The 23,277-nt window shown below is 42.5% G+C and overlaps 1 protein-coding gene across 1 annotated transcript in view; it reads left to right on the top strand.

Moving 5' to 3' along the window:
• lmx1bb (LIM homeobox transcription factor 1, beta b) overlaps window positions 1-21,125 on the top strand; it is a 45,051-nt gene extending 23,926 nt beyond the window's left edge. The window contains exons 3-8 of the mRNA XM_085367997.1: window positions 14,970-15,202; window positions 17,743-17,918; window positions 18,431-18,508; window positions 18,887-18,953; window positions 19,650-19,811; window positions 20,968-21,125. Of these exons, the coding sequence (XP_085224123.1) occupies window positions 14,970-15,202; window positions 17,743-17,918; window positions 18,431-18,508; window positions 18,887-18,953; window positions 19,650-19,811; window positions 20,968-21,125 (874 nt within the window). The remainder of the gene's footprint in view (window positions 1-14,969; window positions 15,203-17,742; window positions 17,919-18,430; window positions 18,509-18,886; window positions 18,954-19,649; window positions 19,812-20,967) is intronic.
• The last annotated feature ends 2,152 nt before the right edge of the window (window positions 21,126-23,277 follow it).

The following is a 23,277-nucleotide window of genomic DNA, read 5'->3' as shown; positions in this document are numbered from 1 at the left end:
TTTCCAGCATACTGTAGGCGCTAATAATGGCTGATTTAGGATATTTTAGTTGCCCACACCTATCGTCATCATGAGAGCCTCAAGAAAATCAGAGCTGACTCTGGAAATCCGGCTCTGAGTGAGGCAGGCTCTACATCATTTCTCCTCAGATCCCCGGCTCTTGTGAGCACTTCCAGTTAGTCGGAGGATGACAAATACAACAACCGGGACTGTCAGAATGATCAAGTTGAGAGAGTTTGTTTCTCCGAGGTGAAGCCTAGAAAAGTTGGAGCCATAATGAGAGTTGTCAAGCTTGTGAGGTGAAGCGTGAGAGTATAGAAGGCGGTGGGAGCGTCACAAGGGTGCCTTTGGGGGAATGGTGGGCTGGATCTCCTTGGCCTTTAAAGAGATTACCTTGGCAGTGTAAGGAGCAAGTCTACCCAAAGGGTTTAGGGAGCGATAGGCCAACCAGCCCATTACCAATACTGCAGAGGACCCTCACAAGCTTCATTAATAATCTGATGATGAATCACTACTTTAATTGGGCATTTATAGCTGTTGCCTGATCCCCAGTCCTATCTTCTCATCTCAGTTCTTAATGGGCTGGTAGTTTGTTTTTATTTCATGCGATATTTTTTTTTTTCAATTCATTCATTAAGTTTTCTTATTTCATGCAAAGCGGGATGGATAAATAGGAGTCATGACTAATGTGATGCCTCTTTATAGAAGCATTCTTTTAGCTCAAAATTGTTCAATTACAACCTTTGTTTGGATACGTCCATATGGTTCAAAGTAGTGTCTGTTTTTAAGACTACACGCAGGGTCAGATTTCTCCCACTCTTAATTAGATGAGGGGATGGTGTAATTAAATCAAATTCATTATCCTCAGCTCTAGAAATCAAGAGGCTCTATTGGAAATAAGGTTAGGCTCCCCCTCATCCATCATGCCCTAACTAACCAATTTACAGGCCAGCCTTTTGCATGAGGCATTATTACCTTGTCATAAACACTTACCTTTAAAATCCTCGAATCAAGCCGTGATATGCTAAGCTTTTATCGCATTAGTTTGTGCTACTGTGTCAGCCTCTTTCTGCCTAAGATAAAGTAGGCTCCCAATAATTGTATTAGCCACATAAGGCGAAGACAGTGCAAACGACTGCTATTTAAAGCTGGCTGATAATTCCGTATAATTAAGACATAGTACAGTTCCTCACTCAGAAGAGGGACTGAGGGCTTTTCTGTGGTGAAACAATGAAAAACAGAACAGGGCTCTTTGTGAGGTGTTTTTTTTTTTTTTTAGGTTTAAAGCAAAAGAGGCTCCACCACCAGAAAAAAAAATCAGTCCAGCCTCACATTTATCTGTGAAGAATTTTACCTTTAGTCGAGTCTGCTGCTTCAGTTGCATGCAGAGTCTAATATTGTTAACTTGGCCACAGCGCCTCACTCCTGCAGCTGCGAGTCGCTCCGCATCCATTGTCTAGAAAACACAAAAAGCCACCATCACGATTATTCCGATGAGCCATACATCATACGGGCCGTCTTTCATAACGCCGATGTGGAAAAATGATTAAAACGCTCTCTTTTAATAAACTGTCGCGGCGCTGTTTCCCGGCTGATGTCTTTGCATATTCACACCAGATTAGCTCAGGTTTAGCATGTGAATGGTATCTTAAGGATGTGAGAATGCTGTTACTTAAAATTTATAACAGTCCACCATAGGGCCACAAGTCCTTTTAAATGCCACTCAGTGGTGGAGCCATATTCTGAAACACATGAGGCCTGTCCTCTGATCTGTGTTGGAAAGTGAATTAGTAAGCTCCATTCTAAAGCTGGTGATAGCAACGGGCTGAGAGCAGTGATTTGTTGGCAGCGTATATTACAGCCCACGGTCAGGGAGGGAGGGATCAGAAAAAGTGTGTGTGTGTGTGTGTGAAGGATAGGACAGGGGGCCTTATCACTCAGTGTTTACTCACAGTAAATTGAGTTGAAATAATAGTCTTTCTCTGAGGCCAAACAATGGTGCAGGCTGCAGGCCGAGGACCCAGGCTGGTGCAGAGCTGGCCCGCGCCACTTCAAAATGAAAGGCTGAGCCTGGGGCCATGGGGAGAAGAAGGGGTAGGGTGGGTGGCGGGGGGGAAGCAGGGGTGGATCTCCTTTATGTGGACAGCTACACCAGTCGCAGAGCAGGCACCCTCTGACAGGCACCTGGGTAGGACAACAGGGAGAACTGAGAGAAGCGTGGAGCTGGGAGGAGATGTGGAGGGAGGGATGCAGGAGGAAGGGGAGGGTGAAGGTGGAGTGATGAGGCCTCGGGGCTCTGTCATTAGGTCGGTGGCGGAAAGGAAGATGACTGCCCCGAGGACAGAGGAGCGACAGGTCCCGGTGGGACAGCGACCGCGACCTCCCACTCCCCTGGGTCTGTACGGAGACTGGTGGGACGTGTCAGTTCTGTTAGCCCACCCCCCAGCCTCCCCCCTTGCTTCAACACGCTCTCATAACCTCTGGCTATGGCTGAGCTCGAGAGTCTAACCTACAGAGAGAGAGAGTGAATGCGTGTGTGTGGGTAAGCAAGAGTGAAGTTGAGACTGAAAGAGAAAGGCGCACAGAGCATATCCATGTAGCGCACGGGTCTTCCTCCGCCATTGTTTCTGCATGCTTCAGCTGCACCTCAGCTCTGCCTCGTCCCCTTCATTTATCATTCTGCAACATAAAGTGCTGCCACAGCGTTATAGAAACAGCTGCTTTTTTCAGGCAGCCACGGAGAATGGGCTGCTCCCCAGCACACAAAGACACTCCTGGACCCAAAGAGAGTGTAAAATTGGTTGGTGAATGCGAACCTTTTTCCATGCTGAGAGGGCTGACCACGGGTGTCACTGTCGCGGGAGACATTGTCATCACTTCTGAAGACAAATAAGGATCCATATCAGCCGAATTGGGTGTACAATGAGTGGCTGGGGCACCGGTGAGATTGGCCTTGTTCGCAGTCAAATATGCATAACTACAGCTGCTGCGCATCATACTCTCTTGAGAATTCATATCAAGCTGTTTAAGCGGGCCTTATATGTATGAATCATCCGAGTCGAGGCATCTGTAGCTCTGTGCTCTACGGCACAATGCATTGTCAATTTGCCGAGTCCAGAGCCAAAGCAAAGGGAAAATAAACCATGTCAGTGCTCTATTAGGGGTCATAATGCAGTCACTAAGAGGCTGTGGTAAGGCCACTGAGTTGACTTGAGGTAAGCGCCGCGGGGCCATGCAGATACACTGCCGGTCGGTTCAGGGAGAGGACCAGATGTGCCGTGCCATGCTTTGCCATTCCGTTCCATGCCTTAGAGGCTCCACGTGAAGAAAAGGGAATTTTGTAGAACCGGTTCTCTTCCAGCTGGAGAGATGAGATTTTACACTCCACCAACCACATGACAGAGAAATGTTTGTTGTGCGTGTGTGGGTGGGTGGGTGTGTGGGAAAAAAACAGTGGAAAGTAGACAGAAAGAAGCAGTGAGGGCATCAGACAACTCCTCTGCCAGACCTCCCAGGGCAAAATGCATGCTTGAGTACTTTAAGTCATGAACAAAATAGTTTCGCAGTAACATTAGCTGCTACAATGGAGAGAGAATTTCCCTTTCAAGATTAAATACACAAACACCCACGTACACAACGCATGTTGCAGCCTGTACAGACAATTCCTATATTGTTCTTCTAGAGTTATTTGTATCTTGTGTGGAAGGTAGAGCTAAAAAAGAAAGAAAAGAAAATAGCGTAGGGACTAATACTGCAGGATTGCACGCAGGTATACATACTGATTCTCAAAGTAGCTGCTTCAATATGTTTGCTGTAAACTGGCTAATTATATGGCTGGTAGAGGAACTTAGACCCTTAGAATGACTAAAATTAACAAAATCTCTCATATCGGCATGGACAGTTACTTATGATAGTACACTGAAAAAGTTCTGTGACTGCGGTTACATATGCAGCTCGTTTGTTATTTTACTGTAGTCGGTAAAATAAAGGCTTTGTGATGTATTATACAGTGTCCTGATATGTTTTTGTATTCATAAAACATGTCTTTAAAGGTTTGTTTTTAACTGTAGCTCAAATGAATTTAGTTACATTTTGTCCTTTGACACTTTTCTGGATACATTATTTTAATTTTAAGTGCACATTTCGCATGTAATGTCATAAAACATCACACATTTGCATCTTGCATACAGTGAGGAATTTGGTTTCATTTATCTATTTTTTTTTTTTACATATTTTAACACACATCTCACCTACTTGACTGATGAACATGAGGTGAAATATGTCACGTGTGTTATGTGGATATGTGTAGCCTTATGCAGAGCAAATAAAGTCTTTTCGCGGGAGTCGTGCAGTGGGCATTTCAATCTACTTTCAGCCTATACAAATGTAAAGTCCACAGAGATTTAGAAAATATTATTAACTGCATTGCTGCTGATAGTGTAGCTCTTGAAATATAACATAAACTGTGGTAACATTACACTGCTTTATATACTGTGATATAAAGGGACATGTGTTAGGGAAAAAGGATAGCAGATTTTGTTTCAGTTCATCTTTCTGTGGAAACCAGACAAGCATGAATTCATCATTTTTCACATCTGACTCCCTTGGCTGGACCAGGCATCCTTAAATCAAACCAATTGGAAAAGAATATATTTTAAAAATATATCTAAATATATTTATATGATGATGCAAAATGACCTTTCTTTCGCTCTCGACCTGAATCTCCTGGGAATTTGTAGGTGGTCTCAATAATGTAGCCGATGGTCTTTAGTGAAACAGCAGGTTTTTGGTTTGCTCTGCGGTGTGTGTGCGCCCCTCTGTCTGTTTGACACATTCCAACACTGCAGCTTTCTCCAGGGCTCCTAACTACCAGTCAGTCGCCATGGTTACAACCATATCCATGCCAGCTCTTCACACTCAAAGACATATTTGTTTGGCTAGTGTAGCTACGTTCCCGACACAAAAAAAAAAGGAAAAAAAAAAACACAGCTTTTTAGCATAACACCTGCTAATCTTGGGATTTAGCTCTTTGAAGAGGATTGCTGATCAGAAATTCAAATATATTATTTGAATGCTAATCTGAATGCTAATCCGCAGCCCCCGGGTCTTAGAGCATCCTGTCTTTCAATAACAATGTTTATTTTTCATTTGCTTTTTTTTCCTTTCTTTTCTTTTTTATCTCCTCTCACCCCTGCGCCACCTCAATCCCACCGCACGTTTAGCTCTGCAGTCCATTCCCTCAAGGAATACCGCGCTCATCTTTTAAAGTATGTGACAATTTGAGAGTATCAATGATTCGGAGTCCCCTGGAGAGGAGGATTATTATCATTCGTTCTGATGAGAATTTGAGTTGACCGGTAAAGTGCTTGCTATTGATCCTGCTCTGCTGATCTATCCTGCTGCGATCGTTCAGCCGCCACTGTCTTCTGATATCAGTGAACAATGTTATACAGTAATTAAAATCCCCAACTAGCTCTTTAAAAAACACTCTTATGAAATTATGTGAGCCATATTTTCATCCATCTTCCTTTCATTGTGTGTTTTTTGTCTGTGTCTCTCCCCCCCCCCTTGCATTTCTTGGCTTTTTTCCTAGATCTTATCTGCATGTCTGTGTATCTGTGAGGCCACATGATAGCACGTAAAGCAGATGAGTGGGCGTTCTTTAAATTATCTTTAAGTTCAGATAAATAAATGCAAAGGAGGAGGAAAAAAACAGAAAAGATAATGAAAGATAGACAAGCCTAAAATGTATACATCCTTATAAAAACTCTCACTGCTTATTGACCCTTCTAAGTAGTTAACATCTTTGCTATCACTGTATACGCTTGTGCAGTCAGCAGACTCATTCATGTTTGGTGTTCTTTAGACATCTGTTTCTATGGTGCTGACTTTTGTCTCGGTTGAGACGCGGACACAGAGAATCAAGGGCAGAGGGATCACAAACACATGGATCCGGATCTTGTGAACGACGTCTAATTCCCGGTTGCCTCACATTCACTCGCTCCAAAGTAATTTTGGGCTTAGGCCGAATCTCTGATAAGTAAACAGAGACCCCCTTATGCAACCATCCTCAGTCACAATGATCTCCAGATCATCTCTGTCCATTAAAACCTGGGCAAACACTTTACTCCACACCAATATACTAAAGACTGGAGGAAGAAAAGGATGGGAAGCACATAAGGGCTTTTTTTTCTAGACTTTCCCAGATTGTCTCTCTTTCTCCTTTTTCTACCTTTTAATCTAGTATCTTTGAGCCCTAGTAAACTCCTCAAGATGGACATTGCTTGGTTTAGGGTGGAAAGGGGTCAAGCTCCACTGGCCTCCGCACAGAGCTGTGGAATTTTTCATTAGTGCACAGCTGGGTCACAAGTGGCTCCAAAGCCGTCTTAATATTGTGTAGGCCCACAGATTAGGAGCCGGAGAAAAGAAGCCGAAGCGCGATGCTCTCCACCAGACCCTGTCTTTGCATATTTGCAGACTTGTGCTTTTGAACACCTCATATTACTGTTTGTTTTATTTCTTAGACCCAGAACCTCTGGGTCAATAGTAATTATAAAGCCCTCCAATCCAAATGTTGTTTTTTAACCATTCCAGCGCTGAATCTGAAAGCCGAGTCCATTTATTTTCTTATAATGAAGAAAGTAAAGTGTCTTAGACCGTGTTTCAAACCTCTTGTAATTATGCACATCATGATTTAATCTAATCTGTGTTATTTTACTGGACGTGAGATGCAAATTGTTTTCGCTGCTGCAACTTTTTCAAATTGACTGTTGCTTACGAAGAAAAAAAAAGCTAAACTGTAGTCATATAACATCTGATAGCCATTACACTCACTAGCCATCGCTCTCGCCGTTCTGCTCGCTCCCTCAGAAGCAGCAGTCGATCGCAGTCCTGCATAAGCACTATAGTCCCCTTCACCTCACGCAGATCAGCCTGGAAGGAGGACGGACAAACAGCGCTATTAAAACATATACAAAAAGGGTGCGAGTGATTTTTACGGGTGTCTCAGCAGGAGCAGTCCAGACTTGCTTCTCGTGTCTGTGTCGTAAAGCTGTCAAATCTATCAGTGATGGCTTCTTACAGGAGGCGGAATAAACCGCCTTTTAAATTACTGTCTTTTAAAAAAAAAATGTTTTTAAAGAATAAGTAAAAGAATAAATCTCCAAATCTCCAGTGTCATAATTTCTTCACTGACACTGTCACTCGGGGGCGTGTGACCATATTGTTTGCTCTGAGCTCTAAAAACCATACTTAAATGCGATGTTGCACTCATTTTACATACTCAGGAAGACCAGCTGTCCAAACAGCATCGTGTGTGCTCGCCTGCTTACTCTTGTATTTAGATGTGTACTTAGCCTCCTCTGCTGCCCAATACACTGTCCTTTTCACTCCATGAGCTTTGTTCTACCTGTGTGGCAGCGGAGGATTATTTCCACGCTGTTTTCCTAGTGACTCATTAGCAGATCGGTGTAAAGGAGAGAGGCACTGGGTAAACTGATGCTGCAAGACAGAGCTTGAACACGGCATGGCACTGACTCTGTCGTATGCCATATAGCTTGATACCACACAGCAGAAACGCTCGTTTTCAACGAGAGCATAGTCGAGGAAAACTGAGACGTGGTCTGCATGTTTAGAGGCAGTCTGTTCGAACAACACGTTCTCTCTTAACTGTATTTCGGGATTTGCGTAATCTGTGAAGAGCACGGCGCATGGAATGAGATCATTTGAATAATGACTTAAGGGTTAGGATTTCTTTTTGCAGCTGTGCAGTATAGCCTCACACACAGATATGCCTGGGATGTCCGTCTAGTCATGGGGGGGTGCGGGGAGACTCGTCTGAGGAGCCGTACATTCCAGCACATAGGAGCTCATGCTGCCATAGAAATAAAGTGGCCGTATTTATTTTCACAATAGTGGACATGTGGGATAGATGATCCTGGAAACATTTGACTCCACATTCACTGTAAGATCCGCCTTTTTTTTTTTACAGATTTAGTGTAGCTCTGTTCAGCAGCTATTATCGCGCACGCTCCCTCTGAGATGCAGGGCAGGTGCATATATGCATACTCGAACACATCGAACACCTCTTCCTGCTATTATCTTTGCTATGCCAAGTGCAATCAGCTTGTCTCATTCCTCCCCTGTGAGCTCGCAGGCTGCCGGTGCTGCGCTTCGGTGCAGGAAACAAGCAGAACCCTGTGGCCAGAGCTACGTGATGAAGAAGGCACCTTTGGGCCATTAGTGGTGTACACATTTCCCGTTAATGTGTTTTACTTTTACCTGCTGGGAGTTTAATTAAAAAACAAAGAGCCTCAATTTAAAGGCCATTATTATGCTAATGTAGTAAGCACGGGATGGTGATTAAGCAGCTTTTAGAGCTGACTGGAGCTGGCCTTTGGGAGCAGAAGCATGGCACTTTTTATTTGGCTTCATTACTCTCCATGAATCTATGCTCCAAAGAGAAATGCTGATACTATGAAACAAGGTCAGCCACAGAGGTTGTTTATGCAGACGGCATCATCGCTACTACTTTTTAACACTTTACTGCTCACGCAGGCCGAAAGTTTGTTTCAGGCTCCTTTCATGGTGAAAGAATCAATGACACTTTATCTGCTTTACACACAAAAATATGGTGCGTTAATGTACAGGCTCCCCCTTATTCGAATCTGCTTTTATCATTAGGCCCCTCTGCAAGCAATCAAACACTCGTATCAGCCAAATTCAGATTATTTTTAGGCTTGTGTGTCTGCCACGTGCAGAGGTCAGCGTAAATGTACATAGCAAAGTAATTTTCACAATGCTGAGACGAAGTTGAAAAGGTTTGCCGTCCTCCCTTTCACATGTAGCTAAACATCTGGGGATCAAATGTTTTCTTCTATGGCCAAAGCTCTTGATACAGTTGCTACAAAACCAATTATCCCTTATTAAGGCGTGTCTTGTGAAAAAAAAAACTAAAATAGTGGCTGTTCAACAGTTTGGAAAGTCTCTGCTGTGACGGATTAGTTTGGTGCTTTTCAGACAGCAAACAGGACAGAATATAATCTGAAAACGTGAAGGAGAAACAAGCTTTTCGTTTGATACACTAGCTGTTTGTCAAGATAATTCTTTGAGATCCACGAGAAAATAAATATTAGATAAAACAGGGCTACAGCATGTTACTGTAGCATTAGCGCATCAAAAACAGATAAGCTCTGTCCTTTTGACTCATGTTTGGTGGATTTTAAATTTGGTTGAACCAAGCTAACCATTTCCACAGGTAACTGACTTCTCCTGCATTTAAACAGAAATCAGAGTCTGACCTACAAACCTTGGTCAGTGTAAAATGTTATTGCTAGTAACTTTTTCCATATCCATTTCATTCACTGTGATGGAAAAGCCAGTGGAGCGGCAACTTGCAACAAACTTGCATTCTTTCTTATTGCCAGCAGGGGGCAACTCCACTGTTTTTAAATAGAAGTCTGATTCTGTGGAAGTGAGTGAGAAAAGGACTCTACTTATCACTTGATTTATGACCTAAGGAAAGACTTCCTCAATGATTTTATCACCTCAATCGCTAGTTGCAGCTGTGTTTGAATACATCACGACGTTTGTTTTTTATATTATGAGCCCCATTAGATCAAAAGACAACAAATATCATGTTTCGCTGGGAGAGGTCACAAAGGCTACTGCTATCTTTTATATATTCTCTGGTTTTATCCTGGTTTGTGCTGTAGTATTTCTGCTAATGTAGTCTGCCTGGACACTGGTTCTACTCACATACTTCGCTTTAAAGTAAAAAAAAAAAGAAGAAAAAAAAGACTTATTAGCAAGAATGTGAATGAGCATAACCACCAAAAAATCTAAGTGAACTAGTCTGCCTTGAAAGTAAAAAGTCCTGGAAACATGCTCATCAGCTGTGTCAGGCAGTCTGTGAAATGACTGACTTGAGCTTTAGCCAGTAAGTCATTTTCTCCATCCCGTCCGGAGGGCCCTTTCCTGACCTGGCTCACAGGCCTCATCTCTCACCTCTGCATGATTGGCATGGCCACAGGTTTCCTGCCCAAACACGAGAGCCCATCTTCAAAGTAATAGCTTACAGCTGCTGCCGGGATAATCCTCATCCCCTCTGTCTTTGAAGGGCTGTGGTGACATAATAGCTCTGGCTGTTCTTTCCTAAATTCTTCTGCTGTCTCTGAGAGTGTTGTTCAATAGCAAAAGGGGAGTTAGGTGAGACTATTGCACGTGTTGCTAAATGTAGCGTGATTATCAAGCAGCATAAGCAGCTCCATACTCATCCCCTCTGCCCCCTCCAACCTTCTCTCTTATTCTTCTGGTTTCCTTTTATCCCATCCAGTCCTCCTGATGCTTATCACTGCAGCAGAAGCATTAAATGTAATGTCTGTAGAAGGGCAATCACTGGCAACATGTGGTGAGAGCTTAAGATGTTGTCACACTTTAAGTTGCCCATAATCTGCTCAAAGGGAGCGTGGATAGTTCTCCAAAGCGCTTGCAAAAACAGAAAGGATAGAAGATGAACGACACAGAGGCCGACATTTCTCAGCTGCACTTTACTCACTTTAAGTGTTCACTTGTTTCTGGCCTTTGCCCACTTTATAATTGTTCTTTTTGTGTGTGTGTGGAGGGGTTGGGGGGTTGGGTCCTATCTGCTGTTGTTGATGCTGCATTTTGTGCATTTTCTTGCAAGCCTTACAAGCCTCAGCAGTGTGATAATCTGTCACGGAGAGAGAGCGACATCCTTAGAAAAAAAAAAAGAACAGACAAGGGATTACAGGTATGTGGACACAGGATTAAAAAGAGGGATGTAATGATTCCTCCGGGAGTGAGGTATGTGCTGAGATGGCCTCTTCTTTTCATTTATGAGTCCCGTCCCGGGGAGGCCTGGGTAAATATTGACAGTTCTCTTGGCTTGAGATGCAGCCATTGATCCACACGGGAGGGTCTCATCACTTGATCTGTGCGCTCAGGTGTGGGAGGAGGAAAGGCGAGAGCCGGGACGCGACTGTCGCGCTGGTGGTCCCCTTTGTGGTGTCTTTTTATACTGATGCTGGTTCACCTCTGCAACACTGGGAGTCAAGTTACCGAAAGCAGCTCAACGTCCAGAAAGTGGATTTTAGGTGGATACAAGCTTTAATGTGATTGGTCACTGGGATCAGCTAGAGGGACAAAGTGGTAATTGATCACTTAAATCAGTTCAGGTCTGATTTTCAGTCGCAGCTACATCTTCTTTGATATCTTTAATATCCCTGTAGATCAGTGCAGGGAGCGGTGTCTCTTTCTTGGTGCAGTTTCCAGTTAAATACCGCCTGTTGATATGTTTTTCTCTCTATATATAAAATAATCATTTACATCTCCCTCTCTGTCTCCTGTTGGCAGCGGCCTGTTCCTCAAACCACTAATCAGGTAATGTTAGGGAGGTTGAATGGCGTGCCTCCCTCTGGTCAACCTTCACTGCTCACACAGTGGTGTTGTTTTAAAGAGCATTCTTTAGCAGCTGAACTTGGAAAGGTATTAAAGTGGGATTAGGCTCCTCCACAATCCACTGCTTGTGTCATTCAGGGAGTTTGTGTTCTCTGCTGCCACCTCCCCACTCCTCCTCTGTTTGATTGTGGCTAGCCGCAGGAGTGGGACTGACTGTGCCTTTCAAAGGAGAGGGGTAGGGTTAAATCCCTAGTCCACTGCTCCCTGCTAATTCTCCTTGTTCCTTAGAGAAGGATTTACTTCTGCTGCCAGCTTCTCAAAGGCCTTCTCTGCCCATCCGAAAAGTCGGCGTTGCCTTCCTGTGGAGGTGTGGTTGCCATAGAAGGGGCGTCATGCATGGCTTTTCCATCTGAACCCCACTGAGAAAGGGGACCGGGGACTGAAAACAGGCAGAAAGTCCGGATTAGACCCGAGGACAAAGCAGGACAGGAAGATTCCAGAAGGGACGAATGGGAATTACAGCAGCAAAAATAATGCAAAGTGACAGAGAGGGGAAATAGAAAAATAATGGCTTACAAGATTAGACTCGGCAAAGGAGAAAGAAGAAAGGAAAGAGGGCTGAATGAGAATGTTTTCATCTAGATGAGAAGATTTTAGAGAGCGGTCGTAGGTGAATACGGAGTGCTGGACATATCAAAACCGCGCTAATAAGTCATTTCCTCAACTTTTTGCGCTCTCTCTGAGCCTAAGCTGGCAACCTTTAGCCAAACAGACTTAGAGCTGGGAACTTTGTCTTGACAAACCCATCGCCTCCTTAAGATGAGCCCAGCCTATAACGATCCTTCTAAAACCTAGAAACTGGCCTATTAATGCGCCGTTTGCGGGAATAAGTCAGTGTTTAAAATGTTTTCTAATGTTCTAAATGTTTTTTCTAATTTATTTTTTATAAGCCAAACTGGGTAGTTTGTTTAGAAAACCGATCCAGGTTGGCAGGTCAGTTAAACAAGATCCATGTTTGTTTGAGAAACATGCCGAAATTTCTTTTTCAGGGGATTATCCTAGAGGTTTTTCCATAGTTCAATAATAATCTTCTTAACTTATTGTAATAAATGAAAGATTAAAGGATTTTATGAACCCAGAGAGTGCCTGGGCTGACATCTCTGTTGTTTTATAAAGAAAAGAAGATGCTCTGTCTAACCATCCTTAGTTTATGGATCCAGGTTGTAATGCTCATTATGATGAATAGATGGATGGATATCTCGAAACTAGTAAAATAGGCTATTAATTGTTGTGAAGTGATTACGATGTTATAAAATGTAGCTCTCCCGATTGCGATCTGATGAGCAGCAGTGAAGCAATTATTTTAGAAAGCTGCAGAGGCAACAACAAAAACCAAACTTGCTACCAGCGTGCACACAGCTGTTCATACAAATGCATTTACATGTGTGAACACACACACGCACGCACACACCATATCACTACTCAATCAGTACCTATAACACCATTACCATAACAAAACCACCCTTTGGTTTCCCCTCTTCTCATATTTACACATTATATTCATCACTATCGCTCAACCCCGTCCCGAACCAGCAGATGATGTCAATTGCTCCTCTCACTACCTCCCTGCCTTGCACAATGAAATAGATGTTCACCACAAATAGATAGGCGGTTGCCAGCTGTCTTCCAGACCAGGGCAAACAAAGAGGCCACTAATAAATCCAGCTTTACGGCTGGACAAGATCAACCACACTCCCTGCCTCCTTGCTCCATTTAATGTGGCTTCTTCTAAACAACGGAGGGCAAATTAAATGCCACTCAGTCACCAATAAAACAATGCAAACATCTTCCTGAAAGCACATAAAAGAAGATGGAAGTGTTGTCTAGGAAATGGTGATAGAGGCAGTGTTGCGCCACAGAGGCACGATATTAGACGGTAAGATGAGATACAGACAGACCAGGCCCACTAACCAGCAATGAATCATGATATGATATCTGATGCATATAGAGCATTGTGTGGATATGAAAGAAATGCATAAACTGCCAACAAAGGCTTGATTAAGATCATCAGGGTTTAGTAGTTGCTGCACTGGAGCATGATCTAGCCTGTTTTTTTTTTTTGGGGGGGGGGGTTTGGTCAGGCTTGTGAGGGGGTTGGGGTCAGTCCCCATGACTGAGCTCACTTGGAATGATGCAAGGCTGGGCTCAGCCTAAAATTTTAACAGATGACTAGCTGCCAAAGGAGGCACCTCTTTCGCTGCACGGCAAACACTGTAACCCTGGACAATTAGCAGATAGGCAGAGATGTAAGTTGGTAAGACCTGTTGAACATTCAGGTCCCCGAGGAAGAATAGCTTCAACTCTCATCGTGCACGTAATTACTGTCGGGTGAGAGAGGTCCCTGCAATATTTTCAGTTTCCGAATTTAAATTATGTTTGTTGAGATAACTTGAAGTGGCACATAAATACTTTCAAATAAATCTTAAGATATAAGGAACGGTGGAGGGAAACCAACGCTTAGAAATTACATTCAAATTAAAGATGATTACAATGCAGAAAAATCTAATTAACACCGAATGCAAAAGTTAAGAAGTAGAACTTTACAATTGGCAATTAAAGTAGGCAGATATATAAAGCAGTGTCTATTTCTTTTTTTATGTTGGTGTTGCCGAGGATGGATTACATTTTGTGTTTCATTGTCCTTTGCGCAGTGATTAGACAAACTATTCGTTTGATAAGATCCAATTGAAGAAGCCTGATTTGTTATGTTTGGTTTCGAGCCTTTGTTTTGGTGAGGTTTATAGAAGTTCCCTGGCAGTTGAAATAACTACATCCAAAACACCAAAACGGGCTAGATGGGACTATGCTTATGGAAGTGTGAATAATAATTTGTCGTAAAGCCTTCCAGGCTATTGTTAAATATTTTGTAAGGCCAAATGAGCTGGACACTACACAGGACCAAGATACTGAAACAGTCATAATCAAACCAGATATAAGTATACAGTGGTGTGAAATAGTGTTTGCCCCCTCACTGATTTCCTAGTGTTTTGCATATTTGTCACACTTTAGATGTTTCCGGTCATCCAACAAAATTTAATGATAGACAAAGGTAACCAAAACACACCAGCAAGTCCACCTCTGAATGGCTTAAAAAAAACTTTGGAGTGACCTAAGCCCTAACCTAAATCCGATTGAGGTGCTGTGGCACGACCTTAAAAAGCCGGTTAATGCTCAGAAACCCTTCAATGTGGCTGAATTACAACAATTCTGCAAAGAAGAGTGGGTCAAAATTCCTGCACAACGCTGTAAAAGATGCTTGACTGCATCCAGTTATTAGGCTTATGGGGCAATCACTTTTTAACACAGGGTCGCGTAGCTTTGGATTTTCTTTCCCCCTTAACAATAAATACCTCCATTTAGAAAATGCATGTTTTTTTACTTGTGTTATTTTTATCTTTTTCACAAGTGCTGCTTTGAACAGCAAAATTCGGTTTGGGTGTTCTGTTTAAATCACCACACTTCCTACCATATTCTCTTTTATTTCTTTATAGGTTGTTTGCAACCAAGTGCAGCGGCTGCATGGAGAAAATCGCCCCCACAGAGTTTGTGATGCGTGCTCTGGAGTGCGTCTACCACCTGAACTGCTTTTGCTGCTGCGTGTGCGACCGCCAGCTGAGGAAGGGCGATGAGTTTGTTCTGAAGGAGGGTCAGCTGCTTTGCAAGATTGACTACGAGAGGGAGAAAGACTTACTCAGCTCGGTCAGCCCGGATGACTCAGACTCAGGTGAGCCTTCTGCACCCTCTCACACAAGAGTGAGAACGACACTGTGGTGCGATCGTCAAATGGCACCAGGGTGTTGTATTCTGTATGCTCTGTCCCATCACAGCTGTGGCCACCTAAGACGTCCTCCACGAGGAACCTGGTTCTGAATCTTACTGGATTTAGTTTTAGTTTTGTTAATAGCAAAGGAATAAAGCAGTTCTAGATACTAGATGTATTGACATCTGAGGTCTTGCTTACAGCCCAGGCCGTAAAAGGTCTAGCGTAGCTCCATCTGCAGCTTTTCAGTGGCTGATTTTGTAGCATTCATTCGAGCAGGGAGCGTAAGTTTATGATACAGTAGGAAGTGGAAGCAGGACAAAGCCAAGCCACCCTGTATTAATGGTGCTCCATGCGTGGGCAGGATCTGGTGCTGGAAAGAATTAAATCACTGTATCACGGTGAGTGACAGAGGGATTTGAGGCCTTTCTGCAGAAAGCCTGCACCTCCACTCTTATCAGCTCTAGTGTTCCTCTCCTATAGCCTCCATACACATTGAGGCATCTTGCCAAGCCTCGCTGTTCACTACCATCTGGCTCGCATTTAAACATGCACAAAAGCAGGGAATTTGTCAAATACATCTGTGCCTGTGTCAACTTTTGTCAACTTGTGGGAATATTTGCTCCACGTCTTCCTCGTTTGCTTGTATCCCAGTGTATCGCACAGGCATGTCTTTTGTGCATGTCTCAGAATTTAAAGATGGAGAAAATGTTGACATGAATAGAGGTTAACCTCGGCATGTGGCAGATGAAATGTAGGTTTTCATTGGTTACATATCAGAACCAGATGACAGGAGACAATAAGCCATCAAGCATGCGCCTGCGCCCTGAAGTCATTGGGGTTTGTTAACAGCAATTGTAGTTTTGATTTGTAAACACTTTCTTTTAGCCTCATATGAAAAAAAAAAATTAAATGTAATAACTGAATAATAAAAATTCTATCGTCATTTGTTTTTTGTTTTTTCAGCATCTACTAGCAATCAGCTAAAGGATGTGACCAGCCCAAACCAGTTTATGTATAAAGCATTATGTGGTGTTACATTATATAATATTGCATCATGTGCAGATATTTAGCCTATTACAACTTGCAATTCAGTAAATTAGCTTTCAAACTACTGTCTTATTTGAGTTGGTCTGATACTCTGTTCAAACCATGCTTGCTGGCTTCACAGTTTAGCTTAGCTTGATGGAAATGCTTCTTTACTCAGTGGGCCTGCCTCTTTTTAAATAGCATTTAGTATAATTAACTCATAGGTTGTGGAAGCAGATTAGCAGGTCAATTATTTTCAGTTATTAAACAAAATCAGGTCTCAGGAAACGGAAAACTCTATGAAACATTAATTATTTATCCATCCATCCATCCATTCGCTACCGCTTATCCTTTTCAGGGTCGCGGGGGGCGCTGGAGCCAATCCCAGCTGTCATAGGGCGAGAGGCGGGGTACACCCTGGACAGGTCGCCAGTCTGTCGCAGGGCTAACACATTAATTATTTATATTTTGCTCAATTTTAATTACTCTAAATCCAGATAGAGCTAATGGTGTAAATAAATTAGTGATGAAATTGTTGCTATTCTTTAAAGAATTAGACAGAAAAATACAAATTCAAGTTCTGTGAAATATAGTCCTTCTTTTTGTTCCATTATGTTTACAGTTGTTCATGTTGCATTTTATTTAAATAACTGTTATATTATTATATAGTCTGCGACACCATGAGTGCAGTGGGTTGCTGCATCAGAAAGATAGGTGACTTCACTGAAACAAGTAAAAACTGTGAAGCAAAATGGACATTATCTCGCCTAAGCAATATCAATATCAGTGGGTGCTTGTCATAATATTCCCTGATAACAGTGAAAAGTGAATATGGTGGGGCTTCCCAACAGACAGCTCTGTCCCAATTTAACGTCTGAACACACATATATATATATATATATATATATATATATATATATATATATATATATATATATATATATATAAATGACAGCAATTTTACTGACCCAGATTTTAATATCCTGCCCTTGACAGTTAAAGTTTAGCAAAGTGTATAAATTCCGTCATTATTTTAAGGTTAAGTTTGAATCGAGACTATCTTACATATTGTGTTGCAGGAGATGCATTTCCCATATGTACTCATTGCCTGTTTCATGTTGCACTTGATGTAGTACTCTTATCAGAGATTGATTCTGTGTAAATCAGAGAAAGCTGAGAGTAATAATTTACTAGTGACATTGTGTCCAGTTCAGTGACAAATGTGCATATTTCACTGTGCTTTCCATAGATGTCTGTAGGTCTAATCATACATGAGGCCTTTTCCTTTTGTAATAAATTGATAATGTATCAAAAACACATGTGTCTCCTTTGATTAGGCACTTGTGGTGTGTGAATCTCTTGAAATAGGGAAGAATGAAAATATATTTATCAGCAGACTGTCATAGACAAAAAAAATAAGGGTGTAGGCAGTTCAAGCTTGTGCTCATGATACAGAGAACTGATTCTCTTTACAGAGAAAAGTGACGATGAGGAGTTGGACATCAAGCCAGAGAAAGGCATAGGGAGCCAGGGGAAGGGGGATGACAGCAAGGATCCAAGGAGGCCCAAAAGACCACGAACCATTCTGACCACTCAACAGAGACGGGCCTTTAAGGCTTCTTTTGAGGTCTCTTCAAAGCCCTGCAGAAAGGTAAGACAAAGCTTTAATAACCAGCTGCAACTGAGTAAAGAAAATCTGAGATTTATGTTTTTTTAATTCCCTGGTAAGGGTTTAGATAGAAGTTGAGATGCGAACCACGAGCCCTACAGTAGTTTGACAAATAAAATTCTCAAATTAAAAAATCTCCCCCACCTCAAAGCTGAGCTTTGAAGTGGCAAGCAGCATTCTGTTCTGTGTTAACCGAGGCAGTCTGGTGTAACGCACTCCGTCTGCACCAAATGTCACACTGAGATAGGAGAACTCCCTCCATAGCCCGGGCCCTAAAACAGGCGCTGCACTTGGTCCGAACTTTGAAGTGGCAATAACCAGTAGGTCCAAAAAGACCACTGCATTCAGTCAGCATTGACTTAAAAGTAAATCAAAGAAGCAGTGCGGCTGTTAGGAACTGTGGCAGTTATGTTAAGGCGGAACGGGATTTCAGAGGGCTGTGAAGCGTTTCGGTTTTTTGTGTGATGCTCACAGTATTTTGTTTGGATTTTCAGGTGAGGGAGACTCTGGCTGCAGAGACAGGACTCAGTGTTCGGGTGGTCCAGGTGTGGTTTCAGAACCAGAGAGCTAAGGTGAGAGCAAATACCACAAAACAAATTGCATTTTGTGTCCTTACCCTACCCACTCCCAAAAAAAGCAGCTTCGGTCCATTTTAGAGTTCAGCTAGTAAATCACCACAACTATGTGTGTTAAACTTATCACTGCATTCCTTTTGCAAATGCAAAAGAGCAAGGAGCTGCAAATCTAGCTCACTCTTGCATTAAATGTCTACGCCCTCCTCTTTTCTGATGATTATCTTGTGAAAACCTTTGATATTTGACAATGAAGTGCGCTCAGATACAGATTTTACGCAGTTCATTCAAGGGTGAAGAGCGAGGAGCATCCTTTTTAAATTAAAGAGAGCATGTTAGTTTTGGGAGTTCCTCACAACTTTGACTCCTTCGTTTCAGATGAAGAAGTTGGCAAGAAGACAGCAGCAACAACAAGAACAACAGAATTCTCAAAGACTTGGCCAAGGTACGATGCTCCACATACCCTGCAAACACAATGGAGGCCCATTGTCTCCGGCAGCCCCAAGCTTAAAGTGATATTTGTACATATCTCCAAGTAGGTCAAGAGTGTTTGTATCGCGGCAATAGTTTGTTGTTGATGTTGACATCGGAATAGGGAGAAGGTGTACCAATTGCTTAATCTCAAAACAGGAACTTTTCTTCTCTCGCTTACGCTGCGCTCTAATCAAAGCTGTATTTGCTACTGATGCTGAATTACAAATTACAAATATGTCACTGTGTAAACAAGGGCACTTCACATGAAGGGTATAATGGAAATTCAGTTTGGAAGCCAAATGAAATGAATCATCATCATTTCACCTAACCACTATAAAGGAAAGCGAATGGGGATGGGCTCCAGTGATGAAGCCACAAGAACTTTGTGTCCCACATTCAGTTAGCCAAGAGCATTGTTTGTAGAGGGAAATGGGAGAGAAGCCACAGCGAGGACTACCGTATGTTTCCATAAAAACAACAAGGGCGAGCAATCCACATATTTGGGGTACAAATAGGAATCTATCAGGAAGTACCTACTCTGTAGTTTTCTCTTGGTCAGCGTCACCGGCTCTCTGTTTGCGTAGTGGCATTTAATATTTTGCAGACTCATCTGAAGTCTTCTTGTTGGCTGTATTAACTTTGCCCCTTTGCTTTCATTGCCTTGCAGAGGTGATGTCTAATCGAATGGAAGGGATGATGAACTCCTTCACACCGCTGGCTCCGCCGCAGCAGCAGCTGGTCGCCATGGATCAGAATGGTTACAGCACAGACCCGTTCCAACAGGGGCTCACCCCCCCACAGATGCCCGGGGACCATATGAACCCATATGGTGAGCATCTACCCCACCCCCCACCCCTCCCTTACACACACACACACACACACACACACACTACTACACCCCCCAAAAACCCCACTGCTGCTTACAAAGCGCACACATGCCTGTCCCTTGATCAACCTCAAAGCTCCCCAGTGTGGGACATGTGCTCAGGCCACAGCCCCCTGATTTAAGTTGCTCACAGAGAAGAACGAGCAGCTTCTCCTCCCACATGAGATAACACAAGTGTTCTCATAAGCCGTTGGGTTTTGAAGTGTAATTTCAAATCTGTTTAATATGGTTTTAACTCCTTGCCCCCAGCCCCGTTACTGATGATGTTTCCGAATGTTGGTAAAAACATGTGGTCTATGTGGGCAGCTTAAGATAAAATGCACTGCAAATAATGATTGAAGACCGTGTGAGCTAATGAATCAGAATTGGAAAACAACAAGTCTCAGATTTCTGTTTGATAAAGGAAGGAATTAGAGCGCAAACAAAGGCGGGAGGGGGGAAAAGAAAAAAGAAAAAATCAGTCAATCAAGTGTTAGTCCACAGGATGTAACTGGAATAACACATTTTCGAGCGATGTCCTCAACATGTCCCAGAGGGACCATTTCCTGAAGTTCATAACTTCCTTATAATTTGCCTCCATTTAGTTCTCTTCGGTAGTAAGAACCAAATCCCCAGTCTCATCACTCTCCTTTGGTTTGGGGAAAAGAACAATATTGGCAAGGCATTAAAAGATATGTCTCAAAACACTGTCCCCATTTTGTGCAACACTATCATTAAGATCCAGAGTGTAATAAAGTTAACTATTCCCTCCAGAGAAATAACATGTTGAGGTTTTATGAAAGGCGTAAACAGTTGCTATTAACCAGATCTTTTAGGAGGATGCCCCTTGTTTACATGCTCCCTCACAGACCGCAATTGTCCCAGTGAGCGCAGCAAAAAGTGAGCTTTGATGATATCTAACAAAACAGTTCTCACATTTGTGATGACACATAACAGCAGTTTCTCAAAGGGACTATTAGTAATTATAATTTCCCAACGCTGCTATAAATCTCAAATACAAGATTACACCGATTTCACAGCCAGAGTAGGGTGTTGTGCTCTTTGAATGACGCCTTTGCCTCTGAATCCTGACGGCTTTTTCCGTATCCGCTCTCTGCAGGTAATGATTCTGCATTCCATGACATAGACAGTGACACGTCCTTAACCAGCCTCAGTGACTGCTTCATGGCATCGTCAGAAGTCAACTCCTTGCAGGCCCGCGTGGGGAACCCCATCGACCGCCTCTACTCCATGCAGAACTCTTATTTTGCGTCATGAAAACAGAAGAGGAAGCTAACATTAGCGCAGAATAAACTGCCCATCTCAACCTGAAGAGCGATGGATGGCCAGGACCTACGCTAACATGGACATGACAGAAGAAACACCTCCTTGCAGTAGCTCCTGGTTATGTGTGGAAGCTTACTGAAAAGATAGTAAAACCACTTATTGTAGGACAGTGACGATTCCTGGGGGAAAGACTTAAATATTGTTAGAGATTATTTGGTAGGATTGCTTATTTGTCACAGGAAATATTACTCTTTTCTTTGTTCACTTAAAGGAAATAAGTAGATATTGAAGCCACTGATTACACACTCTCAAGCCAAATAACACAAAGAATTTATACAGTGCATGATCAATTGTAAACAAAAAGTTTTTGTAAGCTCCCCCCTCCCTCCCTTCCTCCCCCAGTTAAGATGTGGTGTTTGGACTGTTTCTTCTTTCACACTACATGGGATTCCATGTTCACCGTTAGCATTTTGATCACTTTCCATAGGTTTAGATATTGTGTTAATAGTAAATAGGTGCAGCATGTCTGCAAGAGTGACTGTACATTTGTGTATGTATGAGAGAAAGAACTGTTTAGCTGAGACAAAAGTGGAGAATTTGGTGGACAGGTAGGATCAGTGAAGTGTAAATACTTTCCCCAGGCAAATTGGATGTGCATGTTAAAAATGGAAAGCATTCTATTTATTTAACTATAACAGGCTCTTGAAGGTACATATTAAAACTGAAAAGCTTTATTTAAAAAGGAGAGCATTTTTGTTGAGGAATTAGTGAGTTCATGAGTATCACAGCTCATCTGTATACCTTTTTAATATGAAGATTAACCCTCTTGTTTTTGTTTTATTCAGCCAAGCTGTAAATGGGCAAAGTTGCTATTTATTTCATACAGACCATAAACCTTTTGTTGTCATTGTCCTATGTGCATTATCAAAATGTTAAAGTTGCTAATTGACCAAAGTCGACTGGTTTGATGAATAAACAATGTCTTTCTCCTGATAATGTTAAATAAATACCATCAGTGACAAGTCATCAAGTATTACCAACTTTTGGGGCTCAAAAATTAAGCCAGTGTGGGAGTGCCAAAAACTGCAGTTGCTCAAATGACAACTTGAGGCTAATTCCAAAAGAAAGTCAGTCCTTTTGATGTTTTGCAGACATGTGATTAACCCTCTGATGTTAACTTGTCTATCATTTTGGACATGTGACAGTCATGGTATGAATAAGGCCCCAATCACACCGGCCTAGAGAACTGTCTGTGACCATCCAGTAATCTTTCGTCGTGAGGGGAAAATTAGTATTGCCTGACTGGTTATTGGTAGTTGCTGGAGGTTGATGGCAGTCGCTGGCAAAATGATTGTTAAAGCCCCAGTCACGCAGGCCAACAGACCTGCCAGTGACCCCCTTTCAAACAATGGTTGCTAGCAAAAAATGTGTATTCCCCAACTGGTTGGCAAGCATACTAGCATACTGCTGCAATCGTGGTTTGAATGGAAGTGGCAGAATTGTCTACACACACCGGCCAGCTAGTCCCTGAGCTGCAGTTAAACTGTGAAAAGTTTTTCATGTTTGTCTACAAACACTTGTAAACTACTAGCTGAGCTGTAGTAAAACCTGAAAAAGTGCAACACAAACCAGAAATGGAGACCATCTGTCTTCAAAGTAAAAATTGAAACATGTTGGCTGCAGCACTGAGGCTCAACTTTTACTTTGAAGATGAACCTTCTTTCATTTCTGGTTTGTGTTACAGTTTTTCAAGTTTTTATATTGCTCAGCTAGTAGTTAACAAGTGTTTGTAGACACAGGAAAAAACTATAGGCAACTGTGGAAATAACAACCGAAGCTATCCCCAGGACCCAGAACTAATCTCTCTCAGCAACAGCCACTGTTGCTGCTGCCATCTAGTCAGGGTAAAACACATTTCCCTAGCAACCATGGTTGTAACATGTGTAATACAACTGACAACTCTTGATCAATGTGTGTAGGATGTCACTCGAGAAACTTTAATAGACTTTGAATCATGGTATTAACTTGGTTAGGCATCAAACACCTAGATCTAGAGACCAGTAAGTGAACCTCTAGAAATCTCCAATCACTAGGGAAAAATTTGGTATATTGCCCAATTCGTTGGCTGCTGCTAGTTGAAATT

The sequence above is a fragment of the Diplotaxodon limnothrissa genome, linkage group LG12 (assembly GCF_057381915.1).
Source record: "Diplotaxodon limnothrissa isolate DT_005_m linkage group LG12, D_limnothrissa_male_GT1.1, whole genome shotgun sequence".
Taxonomy (NCBI): domain Eukaryota; kingdom Metazoa; phylum Chordata; class Actinopteri; order Cichliformes; family Cichlidae; genus Diplotaxodon; species Diplotaxodon limnothrissa.
Note: the sequence above shows the minus strand (reverse complement) of the source record. Positions and strands in the feature narration are given on the sequence as shown.